The sequence below is a fragment of the Verruconis gallopava genome (assembly GCF_000836295.1).
Source record: "Verruconis gallopava strain CBS 43764 unplaced genomic scaffold supercont1.18, whole genome shotgun sequence".
Taxonomy (NCBI): Eukaryota; Fungi; Ascomycota; class Dothideomycetes; order Venturiales; family Sympoventuriaceae; genus Verruconis; species Verruconis gallopava.
The window spans coordinates 218,435-234,553 of NW_015622154.1; the positions used below are offsets into that span (position 1 = coordinate 218,435).

The window sequence follows — 16,119 nt, forward strand, 5'->3', positions numbered from 1 at the left end:
TTCGAAAGATGCCTCCACTTGAACATCAATACTGCTTCGTAGCGTCTGGTGCACTGCTACACAGTGAAGAAAAAAAGATTGCTAGAGTGAACACTGAAATGACACTATTCGAGACAGTCTATAAAGTTTTGATCGTTCATTCGTTGCATTACTCGTTGCATCATGCGGGTCATGCCCCAGACATACACGCACGCACACACACATATATATATGCATACACTAGGTCCAGACCTTCTACAACAAGGCAAGCAACAACGCAGCGTGCCGAGATAAATGACCAAGCTCAGGCTTTCTCTGTCTATCCTCGTGATCCAAGCTTTGGAAAGGTGGGGCCGCATGGAGGACAAGGTCATAGCAATAGAAGATATATATCCACGCGGCCCGATGCTGTCTAAAATTCTTTCTGTTGCGGATCGTCCTCCCAGTTCACAACGCACATTCAATATTCCCTCGCGGAACGCCATGCAGTGAAAAAGCAAGTGATGTAAGAGTCAAAGCCAGACAACGGTGATTAGCACGGTGCCTCGGATTTCGATGCGCGAGTGCGCCCATGAGATGAGAAAAGGAATGAAGACATGTACACAGCGAAGTTGACCAACGCCTTCTCATATGAACGCGCCGCCGCTTGGCCCTCCGCTCTTCTCGTCCTGACCCGAAGTCTCTGTCCCGCCTCTCGGCCTCGTCCTCGTCAGGCTCTCGTTTGTGGTTCTTCTCTCCCTCGGCCCAGGCTGCTCTGTCGCCGGGGGATCGCTCATATAAAGTGGTCGACGGGTCTGCTGGACGTCCACGAAACTGCCAACCTCAATGGCGCGTGGAGATGAGCCATCCGATGTGACCTGCCAGTCGTCTTCTTCTTCATATTCAGGTGGGGACTCGGATCGCACTCGCGCCAGCTGGGAGGACGAGTCACCTTTGACGAGCCCTAGCCTCTCCTCTTCGGTACCACCCTTGTTACCATTGCGTGAGGCACCACGCGTAATGAAAGACAGTCCACCTCGCGAAACAGGCCGTGCGTCGTCATGTGACGAAGATGTTTGCCGGCGCGGGTGCAGCACATTCTGAAAGCTGAACTGTCGCTTTGCGCTGCCAGGCGTGATAGGTCTTCCGTGAGGCGGCGGCGCTGGCGGATCCAGGACGCCGGGTCTCGAATCTGGACGACGCAGTGCCGGGTCTGAAGCCCACTGCACGTGCGTTGTGCCGGGCGACTTGTACGACGTGTCAGTCTCAGAATGAGAGATGAAGCCGGGCGGGAATCCTTGACTCATGTACTGTGGCCTGGGATGCACAATGCCGTCGTCAAAAGTGGAGTCGCCCGTCTTCACGGGGCTGAGTGGATGCGATTCCGCGGTGGGTGTAGGAGGCAGGGCCTTGGAGCTGCGATTTCTCCGAATGAAGTTTGAAAAGAAGCCAGGGTGCATGCTCGCGTCATCGGGATGCTGACTCTGGTGCTCCTCGTCCTCCAGGTCTGGGAATTTGCTCATGCCCAGCGGCGGGTGCACCGTCCTTGTATTCCTCCGGCCTGGCGTCCCGGGAGCGGTGATGACCGATCCGCTCCTTGAGCTGCGTATCGTCGTGCGTCTCCTACGGATGCCGTCAAATTCGATTTGCTCGTTCTCGCCGATTGGTAGCATGTTGAGGTGCTCTTCCCGTAACTTTTTCGCCTCTTGCAATTCCTTTTGCGTGCGTGCTCTGCTAATGCTTCGGATGATCGCGCTGCCGCCTCGAATTGCGTCGGCGCGAGGCTCGTACTCTGGCTCCTCTTGCTCGGCCACGGTGCGCATCTGGTCAAGGTCGCCTGCAAAGACGGCTGCATCTGGAACGTCTTTGGCGGACTTGGACATCTGTAGCAGAACGACGCCTGCGCAGATCTCTAGAAAACCCAGTACTACAGTCAGAATCTGGATAGCTGTGCCGTTGAATCCTCGGTAGAGCACGGCCGAGGTCACAATGGTAGCGCTCGTGAAGTACACATAGTACGTGGGCGTAACAAGGGCTGCGTTGTAAATGTTCAGAGCTTTCTACTCGTCGTTAGCCGGGTTTTTGCAGAATAAAGCCTGCGCAGGCGGGCACTTACATTTAAGAATATGACTTCGGTAACCAGCGTCGCGATGACAAAGACTAACAACACATACGTAAACCACTTGTTGAATTGGGCCTCTCCCTTCGCCTGGGCCGTAATTGCGGCGCCGATACCTTGAATACACGACACGCTCAGCCCGCCAATCAGGCTGCACACGGTCAGGTAGACAAGCATGCTTTTCTTGCCGTATCGGGGTCCGACCCACAGCGCTACAAAAGCGCAGCCGACAATGATGACACCCATAAAGCTCAGGAAGCCTGGTGCAATAACGAGGCGCTGCATGTCTTGTATGTCGGTAACGGAGGGCTGCTCCGGCGCGTTGGCTGCGATGACCACAGAGCCGAGGATGCACAGGAAGCAGCCTACCTTGCCTACAAAGCTAAGACGCTCCTTGAGGAAGATGCTGGACAAGATGGCAGTAATGACGACGGAGAGTGCTCCAAGCGGTGTGACCAGGATGGCGTCGGCGAACAGGTACGCGGCAAAGTTGCATATCTCGCCCAAAATCATAAGCGTCATTCCCGACCACCACCAAAAATTCTTCAGGTAACCATAGCCCTCGCCTGCCTCCTCGTTGTATTTCTCGTTGGCCTTGAGGAGCCCATGCTTCTTCAGGACAAAGGACACTCCAATGAATAGACCGGAGGAGATGGCAAGCACGAGTCCGATGATCTTGTACGACGTAGGCTTACTTTGCGTGGAGCTGTCTGAGCCGGTGGAGTTGGCGCGAGCGTACAGCTCATGGCCGAGAACCAATGCATCCCCGACTGCGTTCATAACTGCCGCCGCTTCCACAAGATGGATGTGCTTGCACTTCGCGGGTGTAGAAGCCGGGTGAGGGTGCCCGTGGCAAGAGAACCAGAGAGGGTCCACACAACGACGCCTTGTCGGCGAGTATTTGGCGGCGAGGAAGTGAAAGGCCGAACGATAGAGAGGAGCGCTTCGACCGGAGAGGTGTGGTTGCAAGCGCCCAGTCAGCGCAAGCCAAACGGTTGGAGCGCGGAGAGTATCGTCGGCGGAAGGCTAAAAGGATCGGGCGTATTGTGATGCAAGCACACCAGCATCCCTTCTAACCCGGCTAGGGCCAAGACGTCAAGTCAAAGAAAAGGGCGTGTGTACGAAATAGTCGTGAGAGCACAGCGAGAGGAGGAGAACGTTGGCTTCGGCAGGCTGTTGTCTCGAAGGGAGCAGGGTGGCAAGCTGAAGAGAGGACAAAACGAGATAGGACAGATCGGACGCCGGGGTAGTCGGTCTTGTGCAAATGTGCGAAGAGTGGCGATCTGTTGGACACGCACGTCGACTGTTCAAGGTGAGACGGTTGGTGTGTTGGAGGAGGCTGAGCAGCAGGATCACTGCTTCGTGCTTCGCGCGCTTGACTTGACGCTTGCTTGGATGCAGAGGCCTTGCAGCAGCGACAGCGCCGGACAGGGTCCAATGGGCTGCACTCTTATCTCTTGAGCAGCAGTCGGGCTGCAGCTGTCGTCGATATCGGCTGTGTTTGAAAACGGGCGTGTGGTAGGCCGTGAATGTTTGCGACTCTGGTGGGATAAGGGGGCTTGATAGGACTACAAGGACGACGAGGACGGAAGAGTGTTTGGCGGGTGGCCAATGAGGTAGGATGAGCGGCCACGGGAGACGAGCTGAAGAGACCGCAAGGAGGCAACGGCAATGTTTACTACTGCGACCACGGTGTGGGACCCCGGAGAAATCGAGGGGGCAACGACCGCGGCCTGAATCTTGGGACGTTTCCGGGAGCCAGCGTTTCTGTTTTGGATTTCGAGAGGTCGGAAGAACGACGAAGACCACGACGAGGACTGTTCGAAGCGAGGGCGGAGCAGACCGACGGAGGAGGCCGCAAGGAGGGTGAGGTAATGATGCAGCGCTTTGCGACGATCTTCTGCACTTTTTTCTCTTCGTGTTCCTTGAGCTGGCCGAGTTGCATTGAAAATAGCAGGATCTCGGGCAAGCCACGGCATCACTGGCGGGGGGGCGGGCGAGCAGGAAGAGGCTGGGGCGAGGGGCCAGGAGCCGCGGGTGGTTGGCCAGAACCAGCCCAAGTCGCGGGCGTCGCTTGCGCGTTCGAGAACCCGCAGCCGCTGAGCCACCCGCCCGCCCAGGCAGGTGATCGCCCAGCCAGGCGCGACGGGGCGCTAACTTTTCTGCGCTCCTCCGCACAGTCCTGCGGTGCTCCGTAGTGCTGAAGGCCAAACACCCCCAGTACGTCGCCATTGCTCGCGTCCGCTTCTTGCGAGTAGCGCAGGGGCATGGCCGTAAGGCATGATGCCATCATCGCCATCAAGCTGCCGGCCGTACACAAAACATGTGTGCGGACAGGCCGACTGCCACCCTAATGGCATCCTTTGCGCAAGAAAGATGAACCAAAGGTTGGCCGCTTCAAACGAAACCATCGCCTGCGACAGTGCGTCCGCACAGGCATCGTTTGGTCGAGAACGGCACGTACAAGTAGGCCGATTCTTCGTGTCCGGCGTCTGCGGCATGAGGCTTCTGCTTCTCAGTGTTTGTACAAGGGGGGATCATGAACGGAGTGCCCCCCCCCCTACAAACTAAGCCACCAGGCTAGCCGGATTGAGGGGATATCATACAAATTTCCTAGCGTTCTCCAAATTCTTGTATCCTGAACCATCACCACCTTACCACCGTCTATTATTTTCTTACCTCTATCAATTTCTTATTATCTTGCTTAATCTACCTGCCTAGGCATTATGCCGAACCTTAAGAGGATCAGAGATCAGCCTAAAACAGAAGGCGGTGTACGACAACGCCTCGCCTATCGTCAACGGATTGAGATGATTACCTTGCATACCTTCAATAACTGGTCTTATACAGAGATTTCAAATGCCCTTAAGATAAGCCGATCAACTGTACGTAAGGTGATCGCCACCGCATCAACGCCAGAGAAGCCTTAAGGTAGGCCACCTATGCTCACCACCCCTATCCGCCATTGTCTTATTGAACGAGCAACCCTTGACGCCTATCATAGGTGGCTTAAGTACGAGGAGGTCGCCAAGATTGAAGGTATAAGTGCTTGCAGGCGTACCTTAACTGCAGCATTCAAAAAAGAGCAGTACCACCGTCGGATAGGCACTGAGAAGCCGTCTCTGACGCCGAAGCATATGCAGGATCACTTGGCCTAGGCCTATTACTACCTTACCTGGACCGATGAGCAATAGGCGAGGGTTATATAAACTGATAAGTGTTCTATTAAGTACGGCTATAATATAGGCACTGTATATATTACTTGGCGGGTAGAAGAAAAGTACGATCTATCTTGCTGCGTACCTAAGTTTTAAGGGTACTCAGCCTGCATGATCTGGGGTGCAATTGTAGGTAGCTAACAAGGCCCTATACTGGTTTTTGATAAGGCCTGGGGTAAGATTAATAGTAACATCTATAGAGATTATATAGTACCTCTTATCTACCAGTTTAAAGCACACCGTCGTGCCTACCTGGGGCCTGGATGCCCATCTATCCTAATAGAAGATAGTGCATCGATTTACACCGCCAAAGCTACCCAGGCCTTGCATGCCCAATTGGGTGGCCTAGGCCTTCTGATAATGAGATGGCCTGCAAACTCTCCTGACCTAAACCCTATAGAAAACATTTGGAGGCTGCTTAAGTACAGAGAGTCTCAGCGATTCCCTCATACTGAGGATCAGGTACGCCAGTACGTACAGGAAGAATGGCATAAGATCAGTGCCTTTGATATAGCCAAATATACCAGTACTACGAAGGCCAGATGTGAGGCAGTGATTGCAGCAGCAGGTGGTCATACCAAGTGGTGAGGGGAATGTAACTAGTTTCCTAATAAATTACTAGAGAAGCTGTAATTATCCCCAGAAAGTGCCTAGCCTAGTGGCTTAGTTTGCAAGGGGGGGGCACTCCGTTCATGAATCCCCCTTGTACGTGTACGGAGCTTGGCAAAAGCTTAACCAGCTGGCGCGCACACAGCAGAGGCTGCGGTCAAATATGTCAAAACGTGTGACTGGCCCGCCCCACCAGCCGCGTCGACCTGACCCTGGAGCAACCACATCTGGTCGAGTACACAACACAGCCAGTGTCCAGCAAATCGACGCCTTCAGGCTGGTCACGTTGGCCACGCGGCGCCCCCGCTCACACCCGTGCGTACGTGAGCTCGACTAAATGAATGCTCCATACTCGTCCTCTTCTCCTGAGCTCGAGAAGTAATTGTATGTACGGTTCCCGGGGCGAGGGCGCTGCACTAAACGACAAGAGAAGACCATAGAGCGAACCGAACCAGCCCTCAGTAGAGCGGCTCCGGCGGCTGAGATGGAGGTACACACCGTCAACGGGCATACTGGCGACTACCATGCGCCCAATGGCACGTCTCCGCACCCCAAGACCCGCGCATCTCCGCCGTCCTCTCCGCCCTCGTCCATATACTCCGCCGCGAGCATCGACGAGATCCACGCCGCGCTCGCTGAGCTCGGCCGCCACGAGGCCAGTGTGACCGCCCGGCTGGATGCTCTCGTCGCATCGCAGAATGAGCTGTCGCGCGAGCTGGGCCGATTGGATCTCCTGCGCGCCAACCTGGGCTCCCAAGCTGTTGCCGCACGCGCCATCTCGCAGAGCATGCTGTCCACGGCGGCGAACACGGCCCAGCGCATCTCCAGTGCCGTCAAGCGCCTAGATACCGAACAGGCCAACGTCAAGGCCACGCTGGACGTCGTCGAGCAGGTTGCCGAGCTGAAGGCATGTGTACTAGGCGTGCACGGGTCCATGGGTGCGCCGCAGGACTGGGAGACGGCCGCGAGTTACTTGCATCGAGCATCGCTGATACCTGCTGAAGTGGTAGACGGCAGCTTTGCTGAGGAGATCGTGCCGACTACCGAGGTGCCCGACCCACCGCGGGTGACTCTCGATGCCGCCGCAGAGTCGCTGTGCGGCTTGTTCCTACGTGAGTTTGAGAAGGCGACCAAGGACGGAGATGGCGCCCGCGTCACGCGCTTCTTCAAGCTGTTCCCGCTGATCGGCCGATCCGATGTTGGTCTCGACGCGTATGGCAAGTATGTGTGCCAAGGCGTTGCCGCCAGGGCCAGGGCTACACTTCACGCCGGCACAGGCGCCAACCAGCGGCGCGAAGCATTGTTCTACGCGACCGCGCTGACCAAGCTGTTTGAGCATATCGCGCAGATCGTTGAGGGACACCAACCGCTCGTCGAACAGCACTACGGTCAGGGAAGGATGATTAAGGTCGTGGAGCGCCTTCAAGCGGAAGCCGACGTTCAGGGCGGTATCATCCTTGACACGTGGACCGACGAAAGGGCTGTGAACCGCAAACTCATGGACGTCAAGTCATATCCGTACTCCTTTTTAGTCCAGAGCTTTGCACAGGCGCAGAAACCGACCGCAACATTCCGCGCCGAGTCACCTTTCAAACGAGACGGAACGCCCTCCGGACGCCCAAGTGAGGACGAGGGCGTCGATATGAAGGAAATTGATAGCTTGCTTGGCGAGTCGGCCATCATGCTCGGACGCTGGGCACTGTACACTAGGTTCCTGGCTTCCAAGGCGCCTGTACGTTGCTCGCCCTCGAAACATATATTGAGGTGCGCATGAATAGATGATGGCGCAGAAGCTGACAGCAATATACAGTCTACCGGCCTCGATGGCAGCAACGATGGCAGCACAGCGTCGAGCAGCGATCATGTTCACCTCACCCTCCCAACTTACATCGCGGAGAGCAACTTGAACAAAAAGATCTCCAACCTTCTCATCGATCCTTTCAACCTCATGAGCACCTTTTTCTTCAGACGGTCCGTCGAAAAAGCGTTTCAGCTGGCCGAGACACCTCCTGATCTGACACTCAATATGAACAAGCCCATCACCTCGAATGCACCCTTTATCACGTCCGCCGTAGACGACGTTATGTACATGGTAAACCAAGTTCTTCAACGATCCCTGGCAACCTCGCAACGCGCCATTGTTGGCAGCGTCGTGCCCACAGTGAGTCAAGTGCTAGGAAGTGACTTTATTGGCATGCTCCAGCGCAAGATGCGCGATGAGTACTATCCGAAAGCCGCCATCCAAGGTGCTCTCCCACCAGAAGAAAAGATCGTCCAGTTTGTTGTCCTGATCAACAGCCTGGATGTAACTATTGAGTACCTCAAACGTATCGTAGACACGCATCTCGGTCAGACAACCGGGCCGACTAGGGTGGATGGCCACTCCACAACCGACACTGAAAGAGCAATAGAGCACTTCCGTTCTATGTTCCCCTTTGGCAACGATGCCGTCTTCGTGGTCAATACTCTGATCAATATGCAGAACTCTGTCACGACGAAGGCGAACCAGCTGTTGACTGACGGTGTCGAAGTCACATTCCATCAGGTGCTCAAGCCGCGCGTGCGACCCATTCTTGCAGACGCCTTCAGGGATGTAGATTACAGTGCGACCAGCATGTCCGATAACGATGATTACGATGACGTGGATAACGACGGTAGCGCAGAGGACATTGTGTCCAAGCGATTCACGACCTCATGGAACACACTCACCCGTCCACTTAGACGGCTGATGACCAAGACTGCGTGGGATAAGCTGCAGGCACACACATTGCCTTATCTAGCATCCAGCCTGGAGCGGCGACTGTGGTCCATGAACGGACGCCTCAGCGAGCTTGGCGCCACACGGTTGGAGCGGGATCTCAGCGGTATCATCTCTGTAGCCTGTGGCGAGGGCAAGTATGAGCTAAGGGACCACTTTCAGAAGTGTCAACAGATTGTCATGATCGCGGGAATGGAGGAAGAAGAGTGGGACGAGATTAACGCAGGCGGTATCGAGGAGGAGGAAAGTCCCGTCTTGTGGGTCCTGAGCAGGGAGGAAAGGACGAAGGCTAGAAATTTGCTCTTGCGCGAGAGGTGATTTTCAGTTCTTTGCAGTTAACCTACGTCTCAGGCAGAATAAAAGAAGAATGAATAAACCCGCAAAAATAAAATCAGACGTGACGCTTCTTCACACTCCAGATTCGCCAAGTGACGAGCCTACACGATGGCAGTGCTTCATATCGATTATGATGTTACGCACACTAGTATCCGCAAACAGGTGAACATTTGCTTGGCGGCTATCGCGTTTATATCACGTGATCTCGCGGCTAAGCATTCATCTCATGGATTGAAGACAACAATTACATCGTCCATCGCAACACACACTCTCACGATCCAATGGCTCGAAAAGCCATCGCAAAAGATGTCATCGTCAAGCTGATCGTCGGCGCGGGGCAAGCCTCGCCGTCCCCGCCCGTCGGTCCAGCACTTGGTTCCAAGGGCGTCAAGTCCATGGACTTTTGCAGTACGTCCCATCACCGTTTCACCTTCCCCTTCGCCCTTCTCTCCCAGCCTTTTCCAAGCCTTACCCATTGTGCAACTTGACTAACGCACGGACGACGCAGAGGAGTTCAACGCTCGAACGGCAAACTACATCGTAGGCACGCCGATTCCCGCTCGCGTCACAGTCCGTCCGGACCGCTCATTCACGTTTGAGCTGCGCAGCCCGCCCACGGCGCATCTGCTAATGACAGCGGCGGGCGCGAAGGTGGTCAAGAATAAGGTCCGCGGTGCGGGCAACACGCCCGGTCCACACAATAACAGAGAGGGCCAGACGGGCAAAGGTCCGGTCAACAACCAGTCCGGCAACGCCGGCGTGGGACACGTAGGCACGGTTACCCTCAAGCATGTATACGAGATCGCGAAGATCAAGCAGTCGGAGGATCGCTTGAGTGGGTTAAGTCTGAAGGGGCTGGTCAAGAGCGTGATTGCGCAGGCGGGCAGCATGGGCATCGCCGTGGTGCCTTAGAGATAGGATGGACGGTGAGGAGGCTAGGGAAAAAGCGGGAGGGATTCGTTGGCATGCGAGCGCATCTTCTTTCTCATGTTGGAACACCAGATCTTCGACAAAAGCATTTCAGCGGCGCAATGAGGGTGGGAGGAAAAGATGGAAGATTAGAAAAGTCGGCACGAGCATTTTGCCTACGTGTGTTTGCCTTGATGACCCCCAAGGAAGAAGGGCACTATTGTACATTATACATGTTGTACACTAACCACTTTCCACGACGTGAAATACCACTCTCTCCATCAGGCCAGCAGGCCAGCGACCTGTCCCTCGCTCAGCCGTCTTCTCACATCTCCCTCCTGCACGCCCAGCTCGTGCTTGTGGCTCCGAACCTCCAGCTTCCGCGGCTTCCTCCGCGCCGGCGTCGTCTCCGCCCTTCCAACGACGGCCGGCTTCGTCGGCACGGGCGTCGTTTGGATTCTCGACGTGAGGCGCACACCCTCGACGGCTCTCGCGATCGACATGCTATATCCGCCGAACCACTCGCTCCACGATCCAGATCCGTCGCCCTCCCGCTGCCTCCGAGGCGGTAGCGACGACGACGACGACGCCGCCGCCCCAAGCGCCCGCGCGTGCTCGAAATCGCTGATGAACGACCGCGCAACGTTCTGCGCCGACCTGATGCCCCGGCCGATCGCGTCCAGGTCCTCGCTCGACACGTCCACCGGCAGCGGGATGCGGTAGCTGCCCGTCAGCGTGATCGCGCGGCCGAGCGGGCGCGGACGCCGCACCTCGACGCCCGGGTCTTGCAGGCGCGGTATCTCCTCCGCGCCGTCGTCGTCCGCGCCCCTGCCTGGGCCTGGCCTTGAGGGGCTCTCCTCCCTCGCCCGAAGGCTTAGCAGCTCGCTCTGCGCGGCGTCCAGCTCTCTTTGTAGTCTTCGCAGCTCGTCTCGCGCGTGTGACGCGAGCGCCGCGTCCTCCGCCGCCCTTGCTTCGGCCGCCTCCTCCGCCGGCGGCGTGGACGCGCGCTGGCCCTTCTGATGCCGCTGTCTGCGCCGCGCGGACTTCGGCGGGCCTTGTGGCCGCAGCAGGATCTCTCGCACCTGCTGCTCGATCTCGTAGACTTTGCTCTTCAGCGCCTGCACTTCGACGACGATGGCGAACTCGCTCGTTGCCGTTGACGCCTGCTGTGCCGACGTGGGCTCCGCCTCGTGCTTACCGCCGTTCCTCTTCGGCCTCCGCTTTCTCCTTCCGCTTCGTGAACTAGCAGTCGCAGCTCCCGTGGCGTCCTCGTTGATCTCCTCCGGTAAATCTACCCCGCCAGCCTCAGATTCGCCGGCCTCGCTCGCTTTATCGGGCGCCGCTGAACGCGACGGCTCGTCTTTGCGTTCCTTTGACGCGGGCATGAGGATCGTGACGAGCAGTTACTCATTGTCTCCTCAATGATGGCGTGCACTCAAGTTGCGGGCGCCTGAAGGGGAACTTGGATGTGGAGCTGCATGCACATCCTTGTCTGAGCTTGCCAGGTTTTTTATTTGGCAGCGTGCACGTCGTATCAACAAGAGGCTTCGAATACTGCACAAAACGTAATCAGGGCAAGAAAAGATAGATCAATGAAAAGAGGTGGACGTGGATGATCTGCGCGTGTACACACTGTGTTGTTTACTTGTACTGCTATCCTAGTTTTTCTTTAACATTTTTCCAGTCGATTAGTGACTTGTCATAACAACTATGCTATGATCCATTACCCGATATATCATGCTTCCTTCTTACAAATGAGATAGATCAAAACGCCGACGCTATGCCTATACAAAGCTGGCACATCCCTGCGCGCCCGACATGAGTGCCTACAGTTGATAATGATGATAGATATGATAGGAATTCTAAAGGTCCGTATCGATTCAGAGGATGAACAGACTGGCAACCATGCCAAATGCGAGCAGAGCTGCTGGGTATATAGATGACCTGCGCGCCGAATATGCGAAAGAAGCTGTTTGTACAGGAACCGCCAGCGTGGATGACGTCGACGTGGCCTGGGGAACGGTTGAGAAGGTTGTCTCATGGACGACAGCAGTCGACGATGGGGCAGAGGTGTCGTACGCCAATGTCGACGGGAGAGCGCTGGTGTCAGACACTTGCGGGGTTAGATAAGAATAAGTGTAAGAATAACCTGGTGAGATGGGCGGTTTCCAGCTCTCGGCGTAGGAGGTGGACTGGTATGCAGGGGTTGAAATTGGGATGGAATCCCACGTAAGAGTCCGAGCAGTGATCATCATGGTGGGGTATGCTTCTTCAGAGCCAACCTGCGAGGAGGATGCCTGCGGCAAAGGCTGCACAAATGAGGTAGATGAGACGTCTGGGTACGGAGACTGTTCGTGCAGTGTTAGCGCATCTTGTTTGCTTGTTTTCTTTGTTTTTTGGGGGACGGGGAATGCGTCTTACTCACAGGAGCCGAACTCGGCGGCACGACCTTGCCTGAGCTGGTGACCGTCCAACCGCTGGGAAGGCCTGGATAATTTGTATACGTCGCAGTCTCGGTCGACAAAGTAGACGCAAGAGGAACCCAGGGGTAGACGGAAGGTGTTGAATAAGTAGAGTCGGAGCGATGGGTGCCTTCGAAGGGTATTGGCTGGCCAGTCGACACGGATGTGACGGCTGGTGCGGCTGAATCTGTCCCTGAGCCAGCGCCAGAATAGACGCTACCGCCGACCGCCTTAATGTCCTGCCAATCTCCACTCGTGCCAACATACTCGTATTGAGTGCCGGTGGAATAGTCTTCCACCGTGATTGACTTCACTTGCATCGTGTACGGCCCCGCAGAATAGTCTGTGTATCCGCCAGCCCACTCGATCGTGCCTTGCGAGTTAGAAGGATCACCACCGCTCCACGCTCCCATCTTGACTTGCATCGGCGTCTGAGGGTACTGGCCTGGCTCCGCAGCGGAAGCCGTAAGCACGCGCACCGTCTGCCCGCTAATCTGCCAGACAATCTGCTCCGAAGTCCACTCGACCGTGTAGGTTATGAAACCATCCTGATTGCCCGGGTTCGACTGGAATGCGCCACGGTTATAGCTCCCTGTGATGCCTTTTCCAAAGTAGTTGGTCTGCACTTGGTTGCCGTCCTTCCCAAGCCACTCCCAGTCGATCTCGTCGAGACAGTCGCTCTGAAGCACCACGCTACTCACGATACCAGTGCCCGGCGCGGCCTTTAGCGTCACCGACACTTTGCCGAACATGATGTACCATTTCGACGTGAGTTGCGGAGAGTCGCCAGATTTTGCAACGGTGAAGGACACCCCGTTGGAGTCGTAGGTTGGGTTGCCTTGTGGCGTGAAGCTATCTGACGCACCGCTGGTGAAGTCAATGTTCACCGTCCGGCCTAGCGCAGAGTCTGCAGGGCATCCTCCTTGTGTGAGCGGGTTGCAATTTGTGTATGTCTGTGCTGCTGATGGCACGGTTTGCAGCAGAAAACTTGCGGCACCAAGTATCCTCCATATCGAAGGAGCCATGGCAGGCATGTGTGTGAAGAGGAAACGATAGCAGAGGCGGGATGAGGGCGTTTACTCGTACGAAAACGCAGTAGGAGGGTAAGAGTATAGACAGGGTGTTTCGAGGTCGAGTTGGTACAGGTGAACAAGGGAAAGTGAGCAGTCGATAGTGAAGGCAGCACATAAATGTATTGTGTCGGGCTGCGGATAGCCACATCTTTTTCAACATGGATGACTTCATACGTCACAATCGTCACCAAAGCGTCTACGGTGTTCCCAGTAATCGATTTGTTGTCTCGCCATGAGTGGTTGTGGTGTTTTTGCGGGTGGTTGGAGAGGCCGGGATGGTAGCCATCGAATTTTGCCTTCCAAGACCGCGACAGCCATCGTCGCCACAGTCCTCCAGCGATGCCAAGTGCTCAATTGCGGTCGTAGGCTATCCGTACCAGCGTACTCTTTGTGCACAGCATGTACGATCCGTGTGCAGAGCAGGACATCGCTTGGTGGTGTTGCAATCCGGATTTACGCTCAACGAGCGAAGTAGCGCAGGCGGTGGCTGGCAGGGGTTCATCAGCCTTACTGTGAGCACGTGCCATGGGTGGCTTTGGAGCAGTCCAGACCCTTGCATTAGCAGAGCTGCCGTCGCGAATCGACTCCGATGCTACGAATAATTTTACTAGCATGACTCCCATAGCCACAAGGTCACCTGCCTTCACGAACACAAGCTTACAGCTGAACGCAAAAAGAAATTCATCATGTCGCTGACGAACGCCTCGCCTCTGGATGCCGCAAGAGCCGCTCGTCTCGCTTCGCGGAAATTGGCCATTCTTCCATCCTCTGCGCGGAACGATGCCTTGACCGCCATTCACGATGCTTTGGCGAAGGCAAAGGAAGAAATCTTGAACGCAAACGCTCGTGACCTCCAGGCAGCGGTGAAGGCCGCTGAGCACGGGGAGCTGAGTCAGAGTCTTGTCAAGAGACTGGACCTGTCGAAGAAGGGCAAATATGAAGACATGCTGCAAGGCATTCTGGATGTGCGCCAGCTTGACGATCCTAGTATGTGTGGATCTATTCCCAGATACGCCCGGACATTAAGAAGCCCACGTGCTAACTTAGCGCTCTTGCAACAGTCGGTCAGGTTGACAAGCGGACACTGCTTGACGACGGCCTCGTTCTGGAGCGCAAGTCGTCGCCCATTGGCGTGCTGTTGATTATTTTTGAGGCCCGCCCAGAAGTCATTGCCAACATAGCCTCGTTAGCAATCAAGTCTGGCAACGCGGCCATTCTGAAGGGTGGGAAGGAGTCAACAGAGTCCTTCAAAGCAATCTCGACTGTGATCTCGAATGCACTGGCCTCCACGGAGGTTCCCAATGATGCACTGCAGCTCGTAACGACTCGAGACGCAATCAAGCCGCTGCTGGAACTGGATCAGTATATCGACCTTGTGATCCCACGTGGCGGAAATGAACTTGTAAGAAGCGTCAAGAAGGGAACCCAGATTCCGGTTCTTGGTCATGCGGATGGGTTGTGCACGATGTATCTCAGGGCAGACGCCCCGTCAGACATGGCTGTCAAGGTCATCCTCGACGCCAAGCTAAGTTACCCGGCCGCGTGTAACGCCCTAGAGACCTTGCTTGTAGATGAAGATGCGCTTTCAACAACTCTGCCACAGGTAGCATCCGCGTTGTTGAGCAAAGGAGTAGCTTTGCGATGTGATGCCGCCTCAAAATCGGCGCTGCAGGCTAAACTTGACAAGCATGACTCGGCTCTGCTACAGGATGCGACTGAAGAAGACTACAAGACGGAGTTCTTGGATCTCATTCTCGCCATCAAGACCATTCCCAAGTCCACACCGCAAGAAGCAGTAGACGCGGCCATCGCACACATCAACGAGTATTCTTCTCATCACACCGACGCCATACTAACGCAAGATGAGGCCATCGCTCGTCATTTTCAAGACGCGGTCGACAGCGCAGGCGTCTTCTGGAACACAAGTACGCGAATGGCAGACGGCCAGCGTTTCGGGTTCGGAACCGAAGTGGGGATCAGTACGAACAAGATTCACGCTCGTGGACCCGTCGGGCTGGAAGGCTTGTGCATCTACAGATGGAGAATAGACGGCAATGGGCAGGTGTCGGCGGAATACGGCTCAGGAGGGAAGCAATGGAAGCATCAGAAACTGCCAGCTGGCGATGCCGAGAGATACGCGGCGAATGATGCGGAGCTTGAGGTTCTACGACAGTTTAGGGCGAAGCAGCGTGGGCTGGCAAACGGTGCTCATTGAGCGGATGCAAGGGGAAGGGTTCTCAAGGTCATATGTAGCACCAAAAGTCAACTGCATGGTCTTCTTACCGCATACGGGTTTTCTGGGAGTAATTCTGGCGCGCTATTACCCCAGATTTTCTGGGTGGCGTGCATATCCAACAGCCTGCCCCGGGCAATCGTCATCAAAAAATCAGAATTTGCAGTGCCCAGCGTAGCATCGGGAAATGGCATACGGCCCCGACGACGCGGGACGAAAGCTGCTTATGCAAAACGCAATGACGGACGAGGAAAAAAATTCTGCCATTCGAGCGTGATGGAGCCAGAAACGTAATACCGTCATAGCGTGTCCTCGCCATTGAGCGGCGATTCGTCACAAGGGGATGGCCCAACCACAGATCACGCATGGCCTCAGCGAACGGGAGCGTGTGCTGCGCCTTACAGGCACTATGAATAATTCGACACAGGGGGCCCCTCAGCAGGT

The 16,119-nt window shown here is 55.6% G+C and overlaps 6 protein-coding genes across 6 annotated transcripts; 3 read left to right on the top strand and 3 right to left on the bottom strand.

The window, feature by feature from the left end:
- Window positions 1-133: 133 nt before the first annotated feature.
- PV09_05695 (uncharacterized protein) lies at window positions 134-3,983 on the bottom strand. Its single transcript, XM_016359233.1, has 2 exons — window positions 2,075-3,983; window positions 134-2,018 (listed from the first exon to the last, which is right to left on the bottom strand). The coding sequence occupies exons 1-2, from the start codon at window positions 2,855-2,857 to the stop codon at window positions 606-608; spliced, it is 2,196 nt and encodes a 731-aa protein (XP_016212912.1). The 5' UTR covers window positions 2,858-3,983; the 3' UTR covers window positions 134-605.
- Window positions 3,984-6,120: 2,137 nt separating this feature from the next.
- PV09_05696 (uncharacterized protein) lies at window positions 6,121-9,053 on the top strand. The gene is made up of 3 exons (XM_016359234.1): window positions 6,121-6,288; window positions 6,338-7,636; window positions 7,715-9,053. The coding sequence occupies exons 2-3, from the start codon at window positions 6,389-6,391 to the stop codon at window positions 8,978-8,980; spliced, it is 2,514 nt and encodes an 837-aa protein (XP_016212913.1). The 5' UTR covers window positions 6,121-6,288; window positions 6,338-6,388; the 3' UTR covers window positions 8,981-9,053.
- A 188-nt stretch (window positions 9,054-9,241) lies between these two features.
- Window positions 9,242-10,208, top strand: PV09_05697 (ribosomal protein L11). Its single transcript, XM_016359235.1, has 2 exons — window positions 9,242-9,406; window positions 9,507-10,208. Exons 1-2 carry the CDS (start codon window positions 9,280-9,282, stop codon window positions 9,908-9,910), a joined length of 531 nt encoding a protein of 176 aa, XP_016212914.1. The 5' UTR covers window positions 9,242-9,279; the 3' UTR covers window positions 9,911-10,208.
- PV09_05698 (uncharacterized protein) lies at window positions 10,087-11,337 on the bottom strand. Its single transcript, XM_016359236.1, has one exon. The coding sequence runs from the start codon at window positions 11,290-11,292 to the stop codon at window positions 10,189-10,191; it is 1,104 nt and encodes a 367-aa protein (XP_016212915.1). The 5' UTR covers window positions 11,293-11,337; the 3' UTR covers window positions 10,087-10,188.
- A 186-nt stretch (window positions 11,338-11,523) lies between these two features.
- Window positions 11,524-13,575, bottom strand: PV09_05699 (uncharacterized protein). Its single transcript, XM_016359237.1, has 2 exons — window positions 12,333-13,575; window positions 11,524-12,255 (listed from the first exon to the last, which is right to left on the bottom strand). The coding sequence occupies exons 1-2, from the start codon at window positions 13,401-13,403 to the stop codon at window positions 11,788-11,790; spliced, it is 1,539 nt and encodes a 512-aa protein (XP_016212916.1). The 5' UTR covers window positions 13,404-13,575; the 3' UTR covers window positions 11,524-11,787.
- A 477-nt stretch (window positions 13,576-14,052) lies between these two features.
- On the top strand, window positions 14,053-15,842 carry PV09_05700 (glutamate-5-semialdehyde dehydrogenase). Its single transcript, XM_016359238.1, has 2 exons — window positions 14,053-14,429; window positions 14,504-15,842. Exons 1-2 carry the CDS (start codon window positions 14,129-14,131, stop codon window positions 15,655-15,657), a joined length of 1,455 nt encoding a protein of 484 aa, XP_016212917.1. The 5' UTR covers window positions 14,053-14,128; the 3' UTR covers window positions 15,658-15,842.
- The last annotated feature ends 277 nt before the right edge of the window (window positions 15,843-16,119 follow it).